At 40.4% G+C, this 15,382-nt stretch overlaps 1 protein-coding gene across 4 annotated transcripts in view; it reads left to right on the top strand.

Annotated features, from left to right (window-relative positions):
- The window catches only part of LOC6735026 (potassium voltage-gated channel subfamily H member 8), a 52,912-nt gene that overhangs the window by 23,219 nt on the left and 14,311 nt on the right, over positions 1-15,382 (top strand). For 2 of the 4 annotated variants that reach the window (XM_016168368.3, XM_016168370.3), the window contains exons 3-9: positions 1,383-1,511; positions 4,836-4,946; positions 5,088-5,207; positions 6,688-6,825; positions 10,692-10,951; positions 11,447-11,675; positions 12,166-12,329. In XM_016168368.3, the coding sequence (XP_016028300.1) occupies positions 1,436-1,511; positions 4,836-4,946; positions 5,088-5,207; positions 6,688-6,825; positions 10,692-10,951; positions 11,447-11,675; positions 12,166-12,329 (1,098 nt within the window). In that variant the 5' untranslated portion in view covers positions 1,383-1,435. Of the gene's footprint in view, positions 1-1,382; positions 1,512-4,835; positions 4,947-5,087; positions 5,208-6,687; positions 6,826-8,524; positions 10,590-10,691; positions 10,952-11,446; positions 11,676-12,165; positions 12,330-15,382 lie in introns of those variants that run through there. The other 2 variants (XM_016168365.3, XM_016168367.3) reach the window with 2 other exon arrangements.

Below are 15,382 nucleotides of genomic sequence, written 5' to 3' on the forward strand. Positions count from 1 at the left end.
CTGCCTGCCACCTGATGGTCGCCGGAAATGCTGGAAATGAAAATTTTGCGGTACAACCCCAGTGGGAATACATATGTGCGGTTTTGGTGCATGCACAGGCCCCTTTCTCATGGGATATTAATCAGTATCGCATTCGATGGCCAACCGAATACTTTGATAAGGTTAAAGGCTGTGGGCGGCACTGGCTGTGCGAGCTTATCAGTGTTTTTGACAAGCCATCGAACACAGGGGTGTGTATTAGGATGGGGTTTCCATAAATAGCCATTGATTTGCGAATTAGAATTTGAATTTGATTAGTACATAAACATAAAGGAATAATTGAGCTAATAGAAGGTACTTTTCTAATGGGAAAATTATTGCTTCTTAAGCCCATATGGTTTAATCTATTTTAAGATTTGAGTAGTTTATTCTTTCGAAAATCTTATGTTTCTGAGGTTTTTGTTAGCTAGTGTATATCCCCCTTGAATGGCTGCATTAGCTTTCGTCACTCCCTAAATCAACTTACCGCCAGTGACGTCGTATTCTTATCAGTATTTAACTTTTTCCCACTTTTGCCTCCCGAAGCTTCAACAGCTGTCACTGTTGCGGTTGCGGTTATTTGTTACTGCCATTTGACCGCTCGAATTGCTGGTGAAAATTATTTGCGAGCAGCACCTGCGGGCAAAAGGAAATTACGCATATCAAGGGTGGAGAACAGTCGATTTTGGTGTGCACACCTCAACACACCGCAGTTGTTGGGTGTGTTGCGAAGCGTCTGTGTGTTAAATGGATTCGCAATGTTTTCCATTTAAGTTCAGTTTTCCCATTGTTCGAATAGCTGAATGAAAAAGTGTTGACGGACAAATATTTTCATATCAATGCGCTCCTGGCTGAAAAAATAAAAACAAATGGAAGCCCGTCGAAGAGCAAACAATGCCATGGGTATATGTCCAAAAAAACCAATTAAAATAAATACAGTGAAAGCTCTCCAGGGTCAAATGTTCAGTGTTAATCAAAAATATTGAGTGGGTACAACAAAACTGCTTTGTTTTCATTTAAACGAAACTAAAATATATTAAAAAAAACCCCGTGTAATAGCAAATTATGTACTGGGGCGTTCTTTTAAATTATAAAAATATATTGCTTGTAATATTAAAAATATGCTAATTGATTTGCTATGCCGAGCGTTGACTGTAAAAAAAAACTTTCAATGACATGTGTGAACTTTTCATTTAAGCTATTTATTAATTCTTTTGGAATTCAAGTGTATATTTAATTTAATCGAATATAAACCCGTTATGCTTTTGATCATTATGTCAACCATTTGAGGCATTTATTGCTCAAATTGAAATCATACAAATAGTCAACAAAATTAATGACTCCCCCCCGCCTTCTACTTGCAGCTTTGCCACGCCCCAAGCCGCGCTTCAAGAGGCGCACCGGCCCCACCATTCCCATGCCAGCCCGCAAGGGGCTGCTAGCGCCCCAGAACACATTCCTGGACACCATCGCCACCCGGTTCGATGGCACCCGTAAGTGAAATGTCCATGCCCATGCAAATTGCTAAGCGATTCCAAGTCTGAGTTTTATATGATTTTCGTAATGTAATATTTATGACACTTTTTTATTGAGCGGCCTCGGACTGAAGTCTGCATAAGCCAAGGCCCGTATCGTTTTGGCCAACTCGTAAAAAAGTGCGCATAAGAGATTTCCGGGCATAATCATCCGGGTTTCCTTCGCTTGCACTGAAAGAAATGGAGTTGAAAGGAGATTTAGCAGCACTAAGAAAAATTAGATAAAAAAGTAAAAACATTTCGTTTGTCTTTTGTTTAGTTTAATTTTTTATGTTTGATTTTAAAAATATTATAGTCAGAACATTATTAAAAAAAAAATTACTAAAAATTGGCCTATCATTGAGTTTATAATATTGCTTTCAATGTTAAACTCCTTGTAAGTATTTTCTTTTTTACTATATTTTTTTATTTTTTGCCGTGTATTTATCCGATCCTTGGGGCACCAGGGACTTTTGGGGGGAGCTGTCAGTTAAGTGTTGGTGCGTAGGGACCACCGCCGACCAGTCACGAATTGTTGTGCTATATGTATGAGTGTGTGTGTGTGGTGTATGTGGGTGCGCGAAGAAGGACCTTATCCTTATTGAAAATCTGCCCGTGGAGCATGCAAAATGCCGCTCCGTGTGCGGAGAAATTAAAACTATGGGCACAGAGGCCGCCTTTTTTCGCGAAATACAATACAGAAAAGCTTCGTGGAAGCCTCAACAAAATGAATTCCTTTGAGAGGAAAAATGTTTTACAGTAAATTAAACTGCGCCTCGTTTGGTTGCCGAAAGATTTTCCCCTGCTCTTGCCGCGCAATCAAATGTAATGATCTGGAAGAGGAAAGCAACAACATTTCATTTAAATTACTTATTCCCATTATATGCTTACATTGTAAATAGTTAAGAACCTTTCATATTTAAACAGAAAATGAAACGTATGCTTTAATGGCCGAGCAACTTTAGAGTCGATAGAGTGGAAAGCATATTTTTTGTTATCTTTGCAGAGGCTTTGTCTTTGGCTCTCATCTTTTGTTTGCACTTACCCGGTCGATCGATTGATTTGGGCCATAATCTGTGTCCCAGATAGCCAAGTCCTGCTCAACTTTCAGCTTCCTTTTCGTCCTTTCGCCAATGGCAATCGTTGACAGGACACACACGTGCTGACATTGCAGGGCGGCTGCCTCGAGAAAACATGTCAGTCCCCCATCATATAAATTAATTGTTTTATTCGCACACAAGCAGCAGGCATAGGGAAGCGATAATTGTCTTTGCGAGTTGTCACAAACTGCGAACACGAAACTCTGAAATGAAATGCTCAGCCGGCCGGGGGATTAAAAAGGTTTTACGAGCCATAAATAATAAAATAAGCATATCAAATGAGCCGCAGTCAGTGAGTTGAGCGTGTGGATGGATGTCTCTGTTGCCGGCAGCAGTTAAATAACTCAAACAAAAAGATTTCACTTCCGGTTTTCCACAGATTGTTTCCTAGACATGTGTGTTCCATATTTGTTACAGGAAAGTTTCACGAACTATCATTACTACATATGTACATATACAGGTACATATACATATATGAAATAAATACGTTTAAGCAATTAATGCTGAAATTTGAATAGCGTGGGATGTTTAAATCGGATTTATATTCACCTGAAAATAATATGGTGCAATTTCTCGTAAATACGTAAAATTAATTAAATTCTCCATTGCTTTAAATAGTGAATAGTGAATGCAGGCTGTTTTAATTATTACTGTTGGAAAACGTGTCCTGTGCACCTCGAAGAGTCCATTCAAATTTAGCACTTTAAATATTGACACTTGATACATAAACTTGCACTTAGCGCAGTTATTACAGTCACTAATTGGAGTGCAAACAATTAAATTCGATTTTTCCCACATGCACATTCATTCTTAATGCGACCACAGCACTTTGCCCGAACTTTTTATTGATGCAACACATTAAGTAAATTTGCTTTTAATTTGTTGGTTATTGCGGCGCGGCAGCAGCATAAAGTATTTAACAATCAGTTTACAGTTTTCCCGGCAAGAGGCCAACCATTGAGTAATGGATATTGAATGTAAACAATTTACTGGCAGCTTTCCAGAGTTGCGACGGCGACAACACGACCTTGATTGCTAACAAATGCGATTATTGCAATTACTTTCCATTTGTAGAACATATCTAAGACTGGTTGATATTGTTGTAGAGCACACACACACATGCAGATTAGCTGTATTGTGTGCTGTGCCTTATGAGTTTTCATTTTGAGCTGCCATTCAGCCGGCTTGTCTTTCAATTCAATTTGTTCCGTCCACAGCCCGACTATCCATATATAACTTTCCATGTAATCTGTCCATTGTGTCGGCAATTACGATCGCACTCGTTCTATTCACAGGACCCCAGTTACAGGATGGGATGGTCGTATAGGTTTGCAAGGATGTGAGTGAGTTTGGGTGGGCGGGTAGCGATTCTATTTATGAAATTGCATTCAAAAGGTAAATAAAGAGGAAAGCACGCTGGGAAAAGCTGGTTCGCATTGAATTGTGTTTCCTGGATATGCTATAAATAAAATCACACAGCGCAAATCCTAGGAAGTAACCTTTTGCTGGATTTATCCTTTTCGGGATCGTCGCAGGAGCCAAGCCAGAATCCTGTTTTCGGAATTGACCAAATGGCACATAAGAATTTCATTTCCTGCACTCGCAGGAACTCGAAGGAAAATTTAATTAAATGCTGTTGAGATTTTGAGTTTATTTCAGCGCTTGGACAAAAAATAAAATAAATGCCAGAAAGTCCCAGACATGAAGGTCAAGTGCAAATGGCAAAGCCATAAAAAGGGAAAGGTTAAGTTCATAACAATATGGGGCTTTGTTCGAAAAGAAAATGAAATATGCTAGGAAAAACGGGTATTTTATTTATGAAAGTGATTTTTGCAAGGACTTCTGATTGCATATATTTGCTTTGATGGATTGATTTAATGCGAAGTGTAGTTTAATAAATAATATTACTTGTGTAATAACAATAAGTGTGTACGGTTGTATATACCCTTTTTCTGGCAATATGGAAATGTGCATTTCAAGGCGACATTCAGCTTGAGTCCGTCAGTCTTATTTTTCCATGAAAAGGACACGCAGCAGGACTTGTCTTATTACCGTTGTTTGTCGGGACAATATTTCATGCCAAATGAAAAGCAGCTGAACATCATCCTTCACCATAGCCCAACTGCTATGCCCACAGTTTTCACCCCCCGCCAGTCGTTCCAATTTTCCCCCAGTTCATCCAACTTTTCTCCTCCACTTTCAGACTCGAACTTTGTGCTCGGCAATGCGCAGGCAAATGGCAATCCAATTGTTTATTGCTCGGATGGGTTCGTGGATTTGACAGGATATTCACGCGCGCAAATTATGCAAAAGGGTAAGGACGAACCATCGGACAGACTCAACTTATTTAACACTTGAATACTCATTTGTATGTATTGTGCCCATTTTTATTCAATTGCCAACAAAACACAAATAACCCAAACTCCGGCCCCAAATTCCGCCGTACACGAAACAGGCTGCTCATGTCATTTCCTTTACGGACCGGATACGAAGGAGGAGCACAAGCAGCAAATCGAGAAAAGTCTCTCCAATAAGATGGAACTGAAGCTGGAGGTTATTTTCTACAAGAAGGAAGGTAAGCCCTCCGCCAAATTGCCGTTGTGCGGGAATGCTGCGAGAATTGTTTTCCATCTGCCTCGTTTTTAATTAAAAATTTTCATGAAAATAGGTGCGCAAAGTGCCAGATAAGGAAATTATTTCGGTGCCTGTGGTCACACAAAAAAACTTGTTAAGTTTAGGCAGTAAAAAAAAAAAAGGGACGAGACATCATTAAAAATCTTAATCTAGATTCTGAAAAATAGAAACATGTGCCACTACAAAACTTCTATTGTAGAGAATGAAAATTACTACTACTCCGTATCTTTTCATTGTCGCACTTTTCCTTGGAAAACTTATTCTTGTCTACATATAGCGTGACTTATTGGTTTTCCACGAATGACAAAAGTCGTACAAGTTATCAGTACAAGAGTGAAAAGTTGCCAATCAATTGTGGTCTCACCTGCAGAGTTTTCCGAGAAAACGCACCCCTCTTGTCTTTCAAGTGAAGTAAGTCTGTGGCGTGCCCATTTTATTTTTGTGGCGATGGAAAACTGTTTCTGATTGAGTTAAGCGCGACAGACTTGAACTAGTTTCCTGCGGTTTTCTCTGGGGGCTTTGCGTTCATGTTCAAGTCCCAAAGGACACCGATCCATATCCTTGCTGCCTGCCACGGTTCGTCGACTAGCTGGGCATACAATAAATTGTGCTCTTAACATTTTCGCACGTCCAGGCCGCGGTATTTTGTAGTCCTAATGAGGTCACGATTAATCAAGACCAAGCCGACGCAGAGATAAGCCCAAGATGGATAGATCCATCAACTGTGCGTGTAAGTTTTCTAATTAGCGAAGCGTTTAAAACTTTTAACCAATTGCTAGCGAAATGGTGAATACACTAGAATAAATACTGCACTTAGATTCAGATTCAAAAATATTTCAAATGAGTAAGTCAAATATTTCTATATGTAGTTTTAACCAATCAATAACTCCTGTTAGGAAATTTTTATTCATTGTTGGAGCTGATTAATTTTTGCCAGTGTACTTCACCCTTTTCCTACCCCTCGGCATTCTTTTCTCGTGTGTGCCGGGGCTATGTTTTATTAATTATGCATTGGCTGCGGCGGACTAAGGGCGAACTGGATCTAGTTGACCTCGGGCTGGTTGCTTAATTAGCGGGAGATAATTAAAATGCAGGCCAGGACAATAATTGCGGTCTAATTGAATTGCCATGCAATTTATTTATCAATTTCAAGCCACATAAATTGCTGGCGTTTTGAAAGCGTTTAACAGCTAATTAAAAATTGGGCCAAAGCTCAACTGGACTTATCCGTTTTTATTTGCGAATGTTGTGCTCACATCGAAGTTTGGTTTTCATTGCTAAGGCTTCAATTATGCAGCCGCAAATGAAAGTCACTGCAAGGCCAAATATTGCGCTAAGCGACCGCAGGCCACGTGGCGTATACGCGATTCCGTGGAAAATCACTTTCTGTGCCTGCTGATTAAAGCAAAAACTCATTGCAGGTGCCCCCTTCTGGTGTTTGTTCGACATCGTGCCCATCAAGAACGAGAAGCGCGATGTGGTGCTCTTTTTGGCATCCCACAAGGACATCACGCACACCAAGATGCTGGAGATGAATGTGAACGAGGAATGTGATAGCGGTAAGTATAAGCAACTGGTATGAATAATGCACTAGCTAAACACCAACTGTCGAAAATCCAAGCGTGCACAAAAGCCACAGAAACACCCACTAATACACAGAAACACACACACACGCAGACACTCAATTCCCATATAATAAATTAATAAGCACCGACTCATAAGCCCAAACACACTGACACTGATGCATTCCCTCAGATAGGAAGATATTGCCAAATATCATGAACCGGTTAGCTTTCAGCCACAGAAGTTGGCTGAAATATTGTGACATGGCTCCAATGTGACTGCGGCAAATTTGCGAATAAATATCAGAGGATACGCTCTGTGAGATTCAAGTTGTTGTTAGTTCAAAAATGAAATCAACCTATCTACAAACTCTACTCATAGCCTCTTAATGCATTAAGTAGCTTAAAAACATTAAATTTTGCTGTTCAGCAAATAAGAGAATGTGGTCTTAAGCTCTGACAATAAATCTGCGTGCAGAGTATTCCACAGTCAAGAGCCATAAAAAAATGTGTGAATGCTACCTTCATTCGGGCTATGTCAGCATGTCACCTCAACTCTCGGCCAGAAATATTCCTATAAAGTTTTGCGGAACTTTTGGTTTCGCTTGCTGCTGGCAGAGAGAGAGTTTTTGGTTAGCTTTCTGGCCGAGATGCCGGGCAGGAAGGAAGGAAGGAAGGAAGAAGGCACTCCGCCTGGCTGTGGTCGCTCCTTTTGAGTCCTTTGCCGACTTTTCATCCGTTTCCCCCTTTTTTCCACCAGCGCGTGTCCCTGACAACTGGATGTATGCGTACCATATTTCAACGTTAATTTAAATCTCGTCTTTCATGCGCAGTTTTCGTCGTGTCGGCACTGATTTGTGGCTATAATCTGGTCGATAAGCGGCCGAAAGTGTGCTAAAAACTTAATGAATACGTAATGATAACATTTGCAATCAGTCGCATTTAATATTCGCACTTTGGCTCAGAACCAGTAGAGAGAAACTAATCTTTTACATCGATAGTGGCTTTCCGACGGAGTTCTATCAACGCATTCACTTTAATTAACTCGCACCAAATGTCCTTATTTTCTTTTGTTGCTACGAGTCCTTTTGCTTCTCCCGCTGAGCCACATCAAATATGCCCTCTATCTAATTTAGTGGATTAATCAGACAAAAAAGTTGGACACACCGGCACACGTGTGCTGGCTGGATCCCCAAAGGATCCAAATGCTGAAATATTGATGCACCACTCGAACAGTTCTGACAGCATCACAACTTATTCCGGGCACTTTGGCCATTCGCTACTCGGAATCGCATGTGTCGCCGTGAAATTCTGCTAATGCAGGGATAAAAAACAGCTAGTGCCCTCAACCTCCAAACCCACCATGCCCCACCATGCCCACTGACCTTCTGGCCTGCAGCTTTATTACCATCGTTATTCATCTGTTGTTGCCGTCTGTTTGCCTGTCTTCTGGCCTGCAGATTTACGGGTCATGCAAACCGAGCAGAAGCCACTTGAAGTTCGACCAGGAGAATCCTAAGAGGATTTGCTGCACTGCATACTCGAGTGTCAGGCCGGCAGGACCTTCTGCTCCATGGACTACCTGGCATTGAAGCTTTAAATAATTTAGTGCTCAGGGTATTGATATGGATGGGACTTTAAATGGGAAGTAAACTGGGAAGGGTTTGTATTGGCAGATGCAAATTAAGAAGTCTATTCCTATTTAAATATTACCTTATAGTTTTACAGCATAATAAGGTTATTTAAACATTATTGTTTTGTAATTGTTTCAACTGATTTAATTTTAGTTAGTTATAATTCCTCTACTGCTGCTTTCGTTCTATATACCCCACATGCTTTCCGCTAACAGGGTATTGCAATTCACACCAAATGCTTGGCAGATGTTGCATGTTTCGCACTTGGATTGCAAGTGCCACAAACACCTATTGCACTTGCAACACGCACTTATCGCCCTCGTGCCTCCTGTCGTCGAGGACTTGCCACATGTAATTGTGTTAGATAGACAGAGATTTACACGACGGGCAACATTCGGTAATGAATTTCATTAACTTGCTCATTGAGTGGCAGCCAAGCAAATATGGCCAGAAACCAGTCAAATGTAATGCAGTTTATATCGAATTAATCTACACTCAAACCAAAGCAGCGGGCGAGCCTGATTCAATTTTTGTTAATTTATGTAAATGAAGTTAGGTCCGAGGCAACCAACCTTGGCAATCCCAATTTCCAGCTGGAATCAAGCTGGCTGGATAACTTGAGTGCCGATCTCTGTCAATGGGAAATTAATGCCGTGACAAAGGCAAAATATGGGTTTTAGCCATTGAAAACTGTGAAGACAGCTAATTAGGCGAGCAATTTTCCAAAATTTGTGATAAAGCACATTTTGATGAACCCGAATTCGAAATGGAATTATCATTAGATCATAATCGTTATCGCATTGTGACAGTTATGCGATGATGACCATCGTTTCACACGTCATTAGGCCTGTCAGTGAATTTTCCCCTCCGGTTGCCAATGAGTTGTGCATATTTCGTTAAAGCAATTCACTTTTTCCATGCCAGCAGCAGCAGGGATAAAAAACATTTGTGTATGCATGGGGTGTTTTTTGTATCTTTAAATTTTTCCCTGACCTTTTTTGTATAATTTTTTTTTCATTCAACGGCTGTTGCTCGGTTACGGATGAAAAGTATATGTATCCGTGAGGTGACCGTCCCGACTTAATTGGCATTTTGATATGACAGCAAGGGAGTCAAACTGGATTTTATGTGGGTGTCGGGACCTAACATTGGAATCATATTTTGGTCAAAAATTGTTCATATATATAGAAGGGAAAATAAACGAAATGAAAACAAGGAAAAAATGGCAACTTTCTTGGCGGCTATTTGCATAATTTTCTTTGCTGTTTTTGTGTATAATTAGTACACGTTTGGGTTTGCGAAACGTATCAAATTCATTTTTGGGTCCATTTTTCACCATCCAGCTAATTGTTATTTATAGCTTGTCCCTTTTAGACACCACACTCAAATAGAATTAAGTTCAATTTAATGGGCTCTTTGCGGTGCCAAATATGCGCTACTTTGAGCTTATTTTGCTCGAGCTTTGTTTGTTCGGCTGTGAAATATGATGTTTATTCGCCTGATTTGTTGGCCTGACCAGGATTTAGCCAATATTTGTCGGCCACTGAGGGCGATTATTAATTGTTTGTCAATGCTGGGGTTTCAGTATCGCAAAGGTGAGAGTAGATCGAATTCTTGTACAATCTTGTACATTCGGCCAATTAAACTGTGTTTTTGCAATTTAAAAGTTTTTCAAATAAAACTGAGCAAAAACAATAAAGCAAAGCCTGCATTTAGTGAGGAAACTTTGTTTTGCTAATGCACAAAAGCTAACACCATCTGTAAAAGTTGAGTTTTCATCTTTTCCTCCCACTAAGCTGCTCAAATGAAAGTCAGCAAAAATAATAAATGGAGTCCGGGGGAAAGCTGTATTTAACTTGCCGGAAAGTCGACAAAATTCATGAAAATCTTTTGCGAGACGAGGTAAATTCTGAGGGAGTGCACACACCATACACCTGCAATTTTGTGACGCTTTAAAAACGTGTGTTTAAAATCAAACGCAATACGATTTAACTAAGGAGAATTAAAATAAAAACACCAATTTAAATTAACCATGCCAATTAATTCATAACGTCTTATGTGTCAAATTCTATGTGTTCTTTCTCTTTGTGCTCTTTCTATTATAACACACACACACAAATCGATCCGGTAAATCACTGTAATTACGAACCGCCAAACCTGCCCATCCTTAATTATCCTTGCCACTGCCTGGTTTTGTTTGCGTTGCTTGTTTTGTTGCGACTCTGTAAGTTTTTGCCCTTACAGCTGCCCTTTTGGGCGCCCGGTTCCGGGCCGGCTCCAATGCCGGAATGCTCGGCCTGGGCGGACTGCCCGGTCTGGGCGGACCGGCTGCCAGTGACGGGGATACGGAGGCGGGTGAGGGCAACAATCTGGACGTTCCCGCCGGCTGCAACATGGGTCGACGGCGCAGTCGAGCGGTTCTCTACCAGCTATCCGGGCACTACAAGCCGGAAAAGGGTGGCGTGAAGACCAAGTTGAAACTGGGCAATGTGAGTATAACCCTGGAGGAACGAACGCCAGTTGAGTTGGGTCTCCCACTCGATGAGTGGGCGGCACAGAAAACCAACCATCAGCAACTACGTAGTTAACATCAATGTCCCGCGTCAAACTCAATTTAATTTCTACCTCGTGATTTTGAGTGTGGTCCGCTTTGATACAAGCTTAAAAAGTTGAGTCTTTGATATGCAAAATAGTTATAGTTCAAATATTATATAATATTTTGAATATCTAAAGAGTTTAATGAAATTTAAACAACAATGTTGTATGGCTTTCGATGAAAAACTACAATAATTTGTTGCACGAAAAAACAGACTCGATAGAAACCTTTTTTGTGGGCAACAACGTTTAGTTTGATTGGAAAACCCCTTGATGTGATTAAAAAACGGTTAGCAACTAATCGTTTTAAGAATTCAATTAATTTAATTCACTTTCCGTGTTTTGCACCCGATTTTATTTAATGCCATTTGCCACAATCTATTTTGCAGAACTTTATGCATTCAACGGAGGCGCCGTTTCCGGAGTACAAAACCCAGTCGATAAAAAAGTCACGCTTGATTCTGCCCCATTACGGGGTGTTCAAGGGCATCTGGGACTGGGTGATTCTGGTGGCCACCTTCTACGTTGCCCTCATGGTGCCCTACAATGCTGCGTTTGCCAAAGCGGATCGGCAGACAAAGGTATCGGATGTGATTGTGGAGGCGCTCTTCATTGTAGGTGAGTGGATTGTATGGACTCGATGGAAGGCATAGAAAAGTATTTATTTCATGCTCGAATAAAAGTACACATTATATTACTCATTTAATAAAGGAGCTATTGTTGTATGTAACAAAGTAGTTTATAAAATATTTAGTTCCTAAAATGTGCATTGTTAGATGATGTTTTGATTAATTTTTGTAATAATTTATTTATGAGTTCTGAGCAATAAACAAAACAAATCAGTAATTGAAGCTATTGAGGTACCCTAGTGGCCAATCATCATCACCGCACTAGCTGCTAACCCATTCCCCCGTTCCACGAAACGGACATCAATTGGTGTCCTCTTTATGGGCCACCTGTGGCGACCAGTGCCGCAATCACCATAGTCCGCACATCCTCATCGTCTGGACGGGATGATGATGATGGGTGTTGGGAATTGAATTTGTCTCGTAGCGGGAATTGTAAACATTGTTTCAACGCTCTAACCTTTATTGCCGTTTTATTGCAGATATTCTGCTAAACTTCCGCACCACCTTCGTGTCGCGCAAGGGCGAGGTTGTCTCCAATTCGAAGCAGATTGCCATCAATTACCTGCGAGGATGGTTCGCCCTGGACCTGCTGGCGGCGCTGCCCTTTGATCACCTGTACGCGTCCGATTTGTACGACGGCGAGGTGAGTAATCGCCATTCACAGCAGACGGTTGCATAAATTTTGGCCTACAAGCCATGAATTTTTAAGCCCAGATTTGCATTTGCAAATGGGGGATGGGGGTGCTATATTATCTTTGGTGCTTACATAGTTCCAATGCCACACTATTTTGGTTGAAGTTGGCAAACAAATTGTTGGGCCAATTTGGTAAATCCGCCCGGCGGCTTTGTCCCTAGGGTTGGCATTAATAATTTATGGCCCAAATTTCAAGTGGTAAATGGCCTTAAGAGATTTGCATAAAACTATTTTCCACACATGCATTATGCATATTCAAAGCTCACAGTTTTGCACTGGGCCACCTAATCGGATTATACAGAAATGTGCAGTTGGGTTGGAAAATGTTAAATTAAGTTAGCTTTGTTCAACGATTAGGGTCTAACATTTAAGCATTGGCATGAACAAAATAAAGATAAAGATAGTTGCTAACGCAATTAAAACAATTCGCCATTAAGCAACTTGTTTCACAATACCCAGAATCATATGAATACAACAGAAAGTTGTATTCCCGCAACACATTTCATATATTATAGTTTAAATCTCTATTTCGTATTACTAACCAAACATACCAAAATGCCAAATGCATTCAGACAACTTTTTGGGATAAAAGGCCGTCTCAGCACTTGACCCTTTTGGAGAGCAGTTGACGCTCATTAAGCCGATTACATTGGCCAAAGCATCCACGGCTGGTTGTTTTGGCTAGTCCGCGTTTTAATTACTAGCTAAGTAGACGGCCAACGACAGAGCCATGACCCAAATGTGCAGCAAAAATAGACGCTCGTACTTTTAAATACCAAAAAGAAAAAATGTGTGTCGGTTTGGCTATGCAGTTTCCGCAAAAAGCAGCTTAAAGCCTTAGGTGCAGTTATGATGACATTGGCCACCGTTCGTTGCTTCCGAGGAGAAAAAACCCTCGAGCGGTCATCGCAGGACAATGGAGCAGTCCTCCAGCGCGCTTATGTTATTCAGCTCTCACTTGGCTCGTCGGACTCTTCTTCTAGCCACCTCCTCCTGTGAAGTGGTCAGCGCGCTGATTGCTCCAAGTGGAGAACGCTGTCGTTGCCTTTATTGACAGTCCAAGGATATCCTGGTCGACCTAACAAATACCATTACAGTAGCTCTTCACATAGATTGCACTTGGAATTAAGGAAGTTGACAATCTGAGTATAAAATTTGTAGGTTTGACATCTTGGAAATTATTCCTAACCTTATTAGTTGATCCAAAAGATACAAAAACTTTTTTGTTTTCAATTATTTTGCAACGAATATAGCAAAAATAACAAAAACCGATTTTCCACTTAGAAGTTTGGAATTTTTAGAGACAGTTGGCAAATACTGTGCAAAAATTTTTTGTGATGGATTTCTTGATTTTTGGCCTATGGGGGAACCACTGTGCCATGTTTCAAAGAGCCATTAAATATTTGAAATAGCATTTAAATTAAACTTAAATAAAATTTGTCTTTTTCGCAATCTTTTATCTATAGCCGCTTTCGATTTGCTGTACGGACTTTTTTCTGTTGAAGCTTAATTTCGTTCGAACTCATGTTCATTGATTTTCTTTTGCCGCTTCGTCATTATGTTGCGGTTTTCTTAGCTGTTTCTTTGCCAACTTCCGCTGGATACACTGATCAAATACAAGCGGCTTTGGTCCCGCTTTTCCCCCCTCCACTTACTGCGACTTCCGCTCCCGGAAATTTAGCCACGTTCTGGGGCGGACTGGAAAAGTTTTCTTTTGGCTTATTTTTTGGAAAAACAGTGGCGTGTGCTAAGCGGCTGACACAAAAAGTTTCGATAAAACTTTAATGTTCTCTAATTGTAAAAATTTGTGACACTCTCTGCTGCAAAAGCAAAAGTTGGTCAGAAGTCATTTATGAATGTATTTGGGGCTTAAACTTTTACATTTTTATACACTTTGGTATTTATTTTATACTTGCTCGCTCTGCATACAATTTGAGCTAATGCACTTGAAACTTTTGCATATTTAGTTTATGCCAAAGTTTTAATTATCTGCGAGACCCCAAAAAAGGCAGTCACTCACTGGGAAAAATTCGAGTCAGTTGAATGATGAAGTTTTCTCTTTGTGGCGCCAAGATGTTGCTGTTGTGCAGATGTTGTCGCCATTGCTGCTCACACAAAGTGAAAAGTAAACAATGGGAGCGTGAGTAGGCGGAAAACTTTAGCAAAGAGAGAGAGACAGTGCTTGGGGGCGGGAATCGGGTGAAGTGGGTGGAAAATCAGGGGAGTGGAAAGCTTAGAATGAAAGTGAAAGCGCAGCACAAATTGCAACGTGAATTACAATTCGCCCAGATGTCGTGTTTCTCCTTTGTCCTTCACGTAGGCAGCAAACCTACGCACTTTTACAGTGTCAACTAAAAGTGTTATTAATACCAAAAAATTAACTTAAATTTTATATTAGTAGTATTACTAGTAATACATACTATTACTTAAGAACTTTAGTTACTAAAAATTTAACAAAAAGGTTAAAGGTACAAATACAAAGGTAAAAAAAGCACGATGAGACTTTGAAAATAAGAACAAATGAAGAGATTTAAGTTGACAGTCTTACAAATTCGATACGCACTGTCTGTGCAATAGTGCGTGTAGACTGGAAATGAAAGAGAGATGAAGAAAGGCGTAGCTGCTCGTCTATTGACACTCTACCTAAATGTCCGAGCTCAACTGTTTGTAAGTCTTAGCCCATCTCCTGCCAACACTTTGTTACGTTTTCATCACCTTTTTTCTTCTATCGCATATTGCACTTTCAGATCTCCCAAGAAAGTGAAAAAAAGTTAAAATCATTTTTGGTTTCTTTAAAGTCTGTTCAAATATTATGAGCTTGGTATAAGATGCAAGAATTGTTATTTCCGCATTTTTCAATTTTTCCCGTGTACTCGTTAAGCAGCCCTTGAGATGAGGCTTCGTCAGCGGCAATCACGAACGAGAAATAAAAATTTTCATCTTAGGTTAAACGACGGCATTAGCCTTCAATTTACTGAAGTTTTACGCTCGGGTCAGGCCCT

The sequence above is a fragment of the Drosophila simulans genome, chromosome 2R (genome assembly GCF_016746395.2).
Source record: "Drosophila simulans strain w501 chromosome 2R, Prin_Dsim_3.1, whole genome shotgun sequence".
Taxonomy (NCBI): domain Eukaryota; kingdom Metazoa; phylum Arthropoda; class Insecta; order Diptera; family Drosophilidae; genus Drosophila; species Drosophila simulans.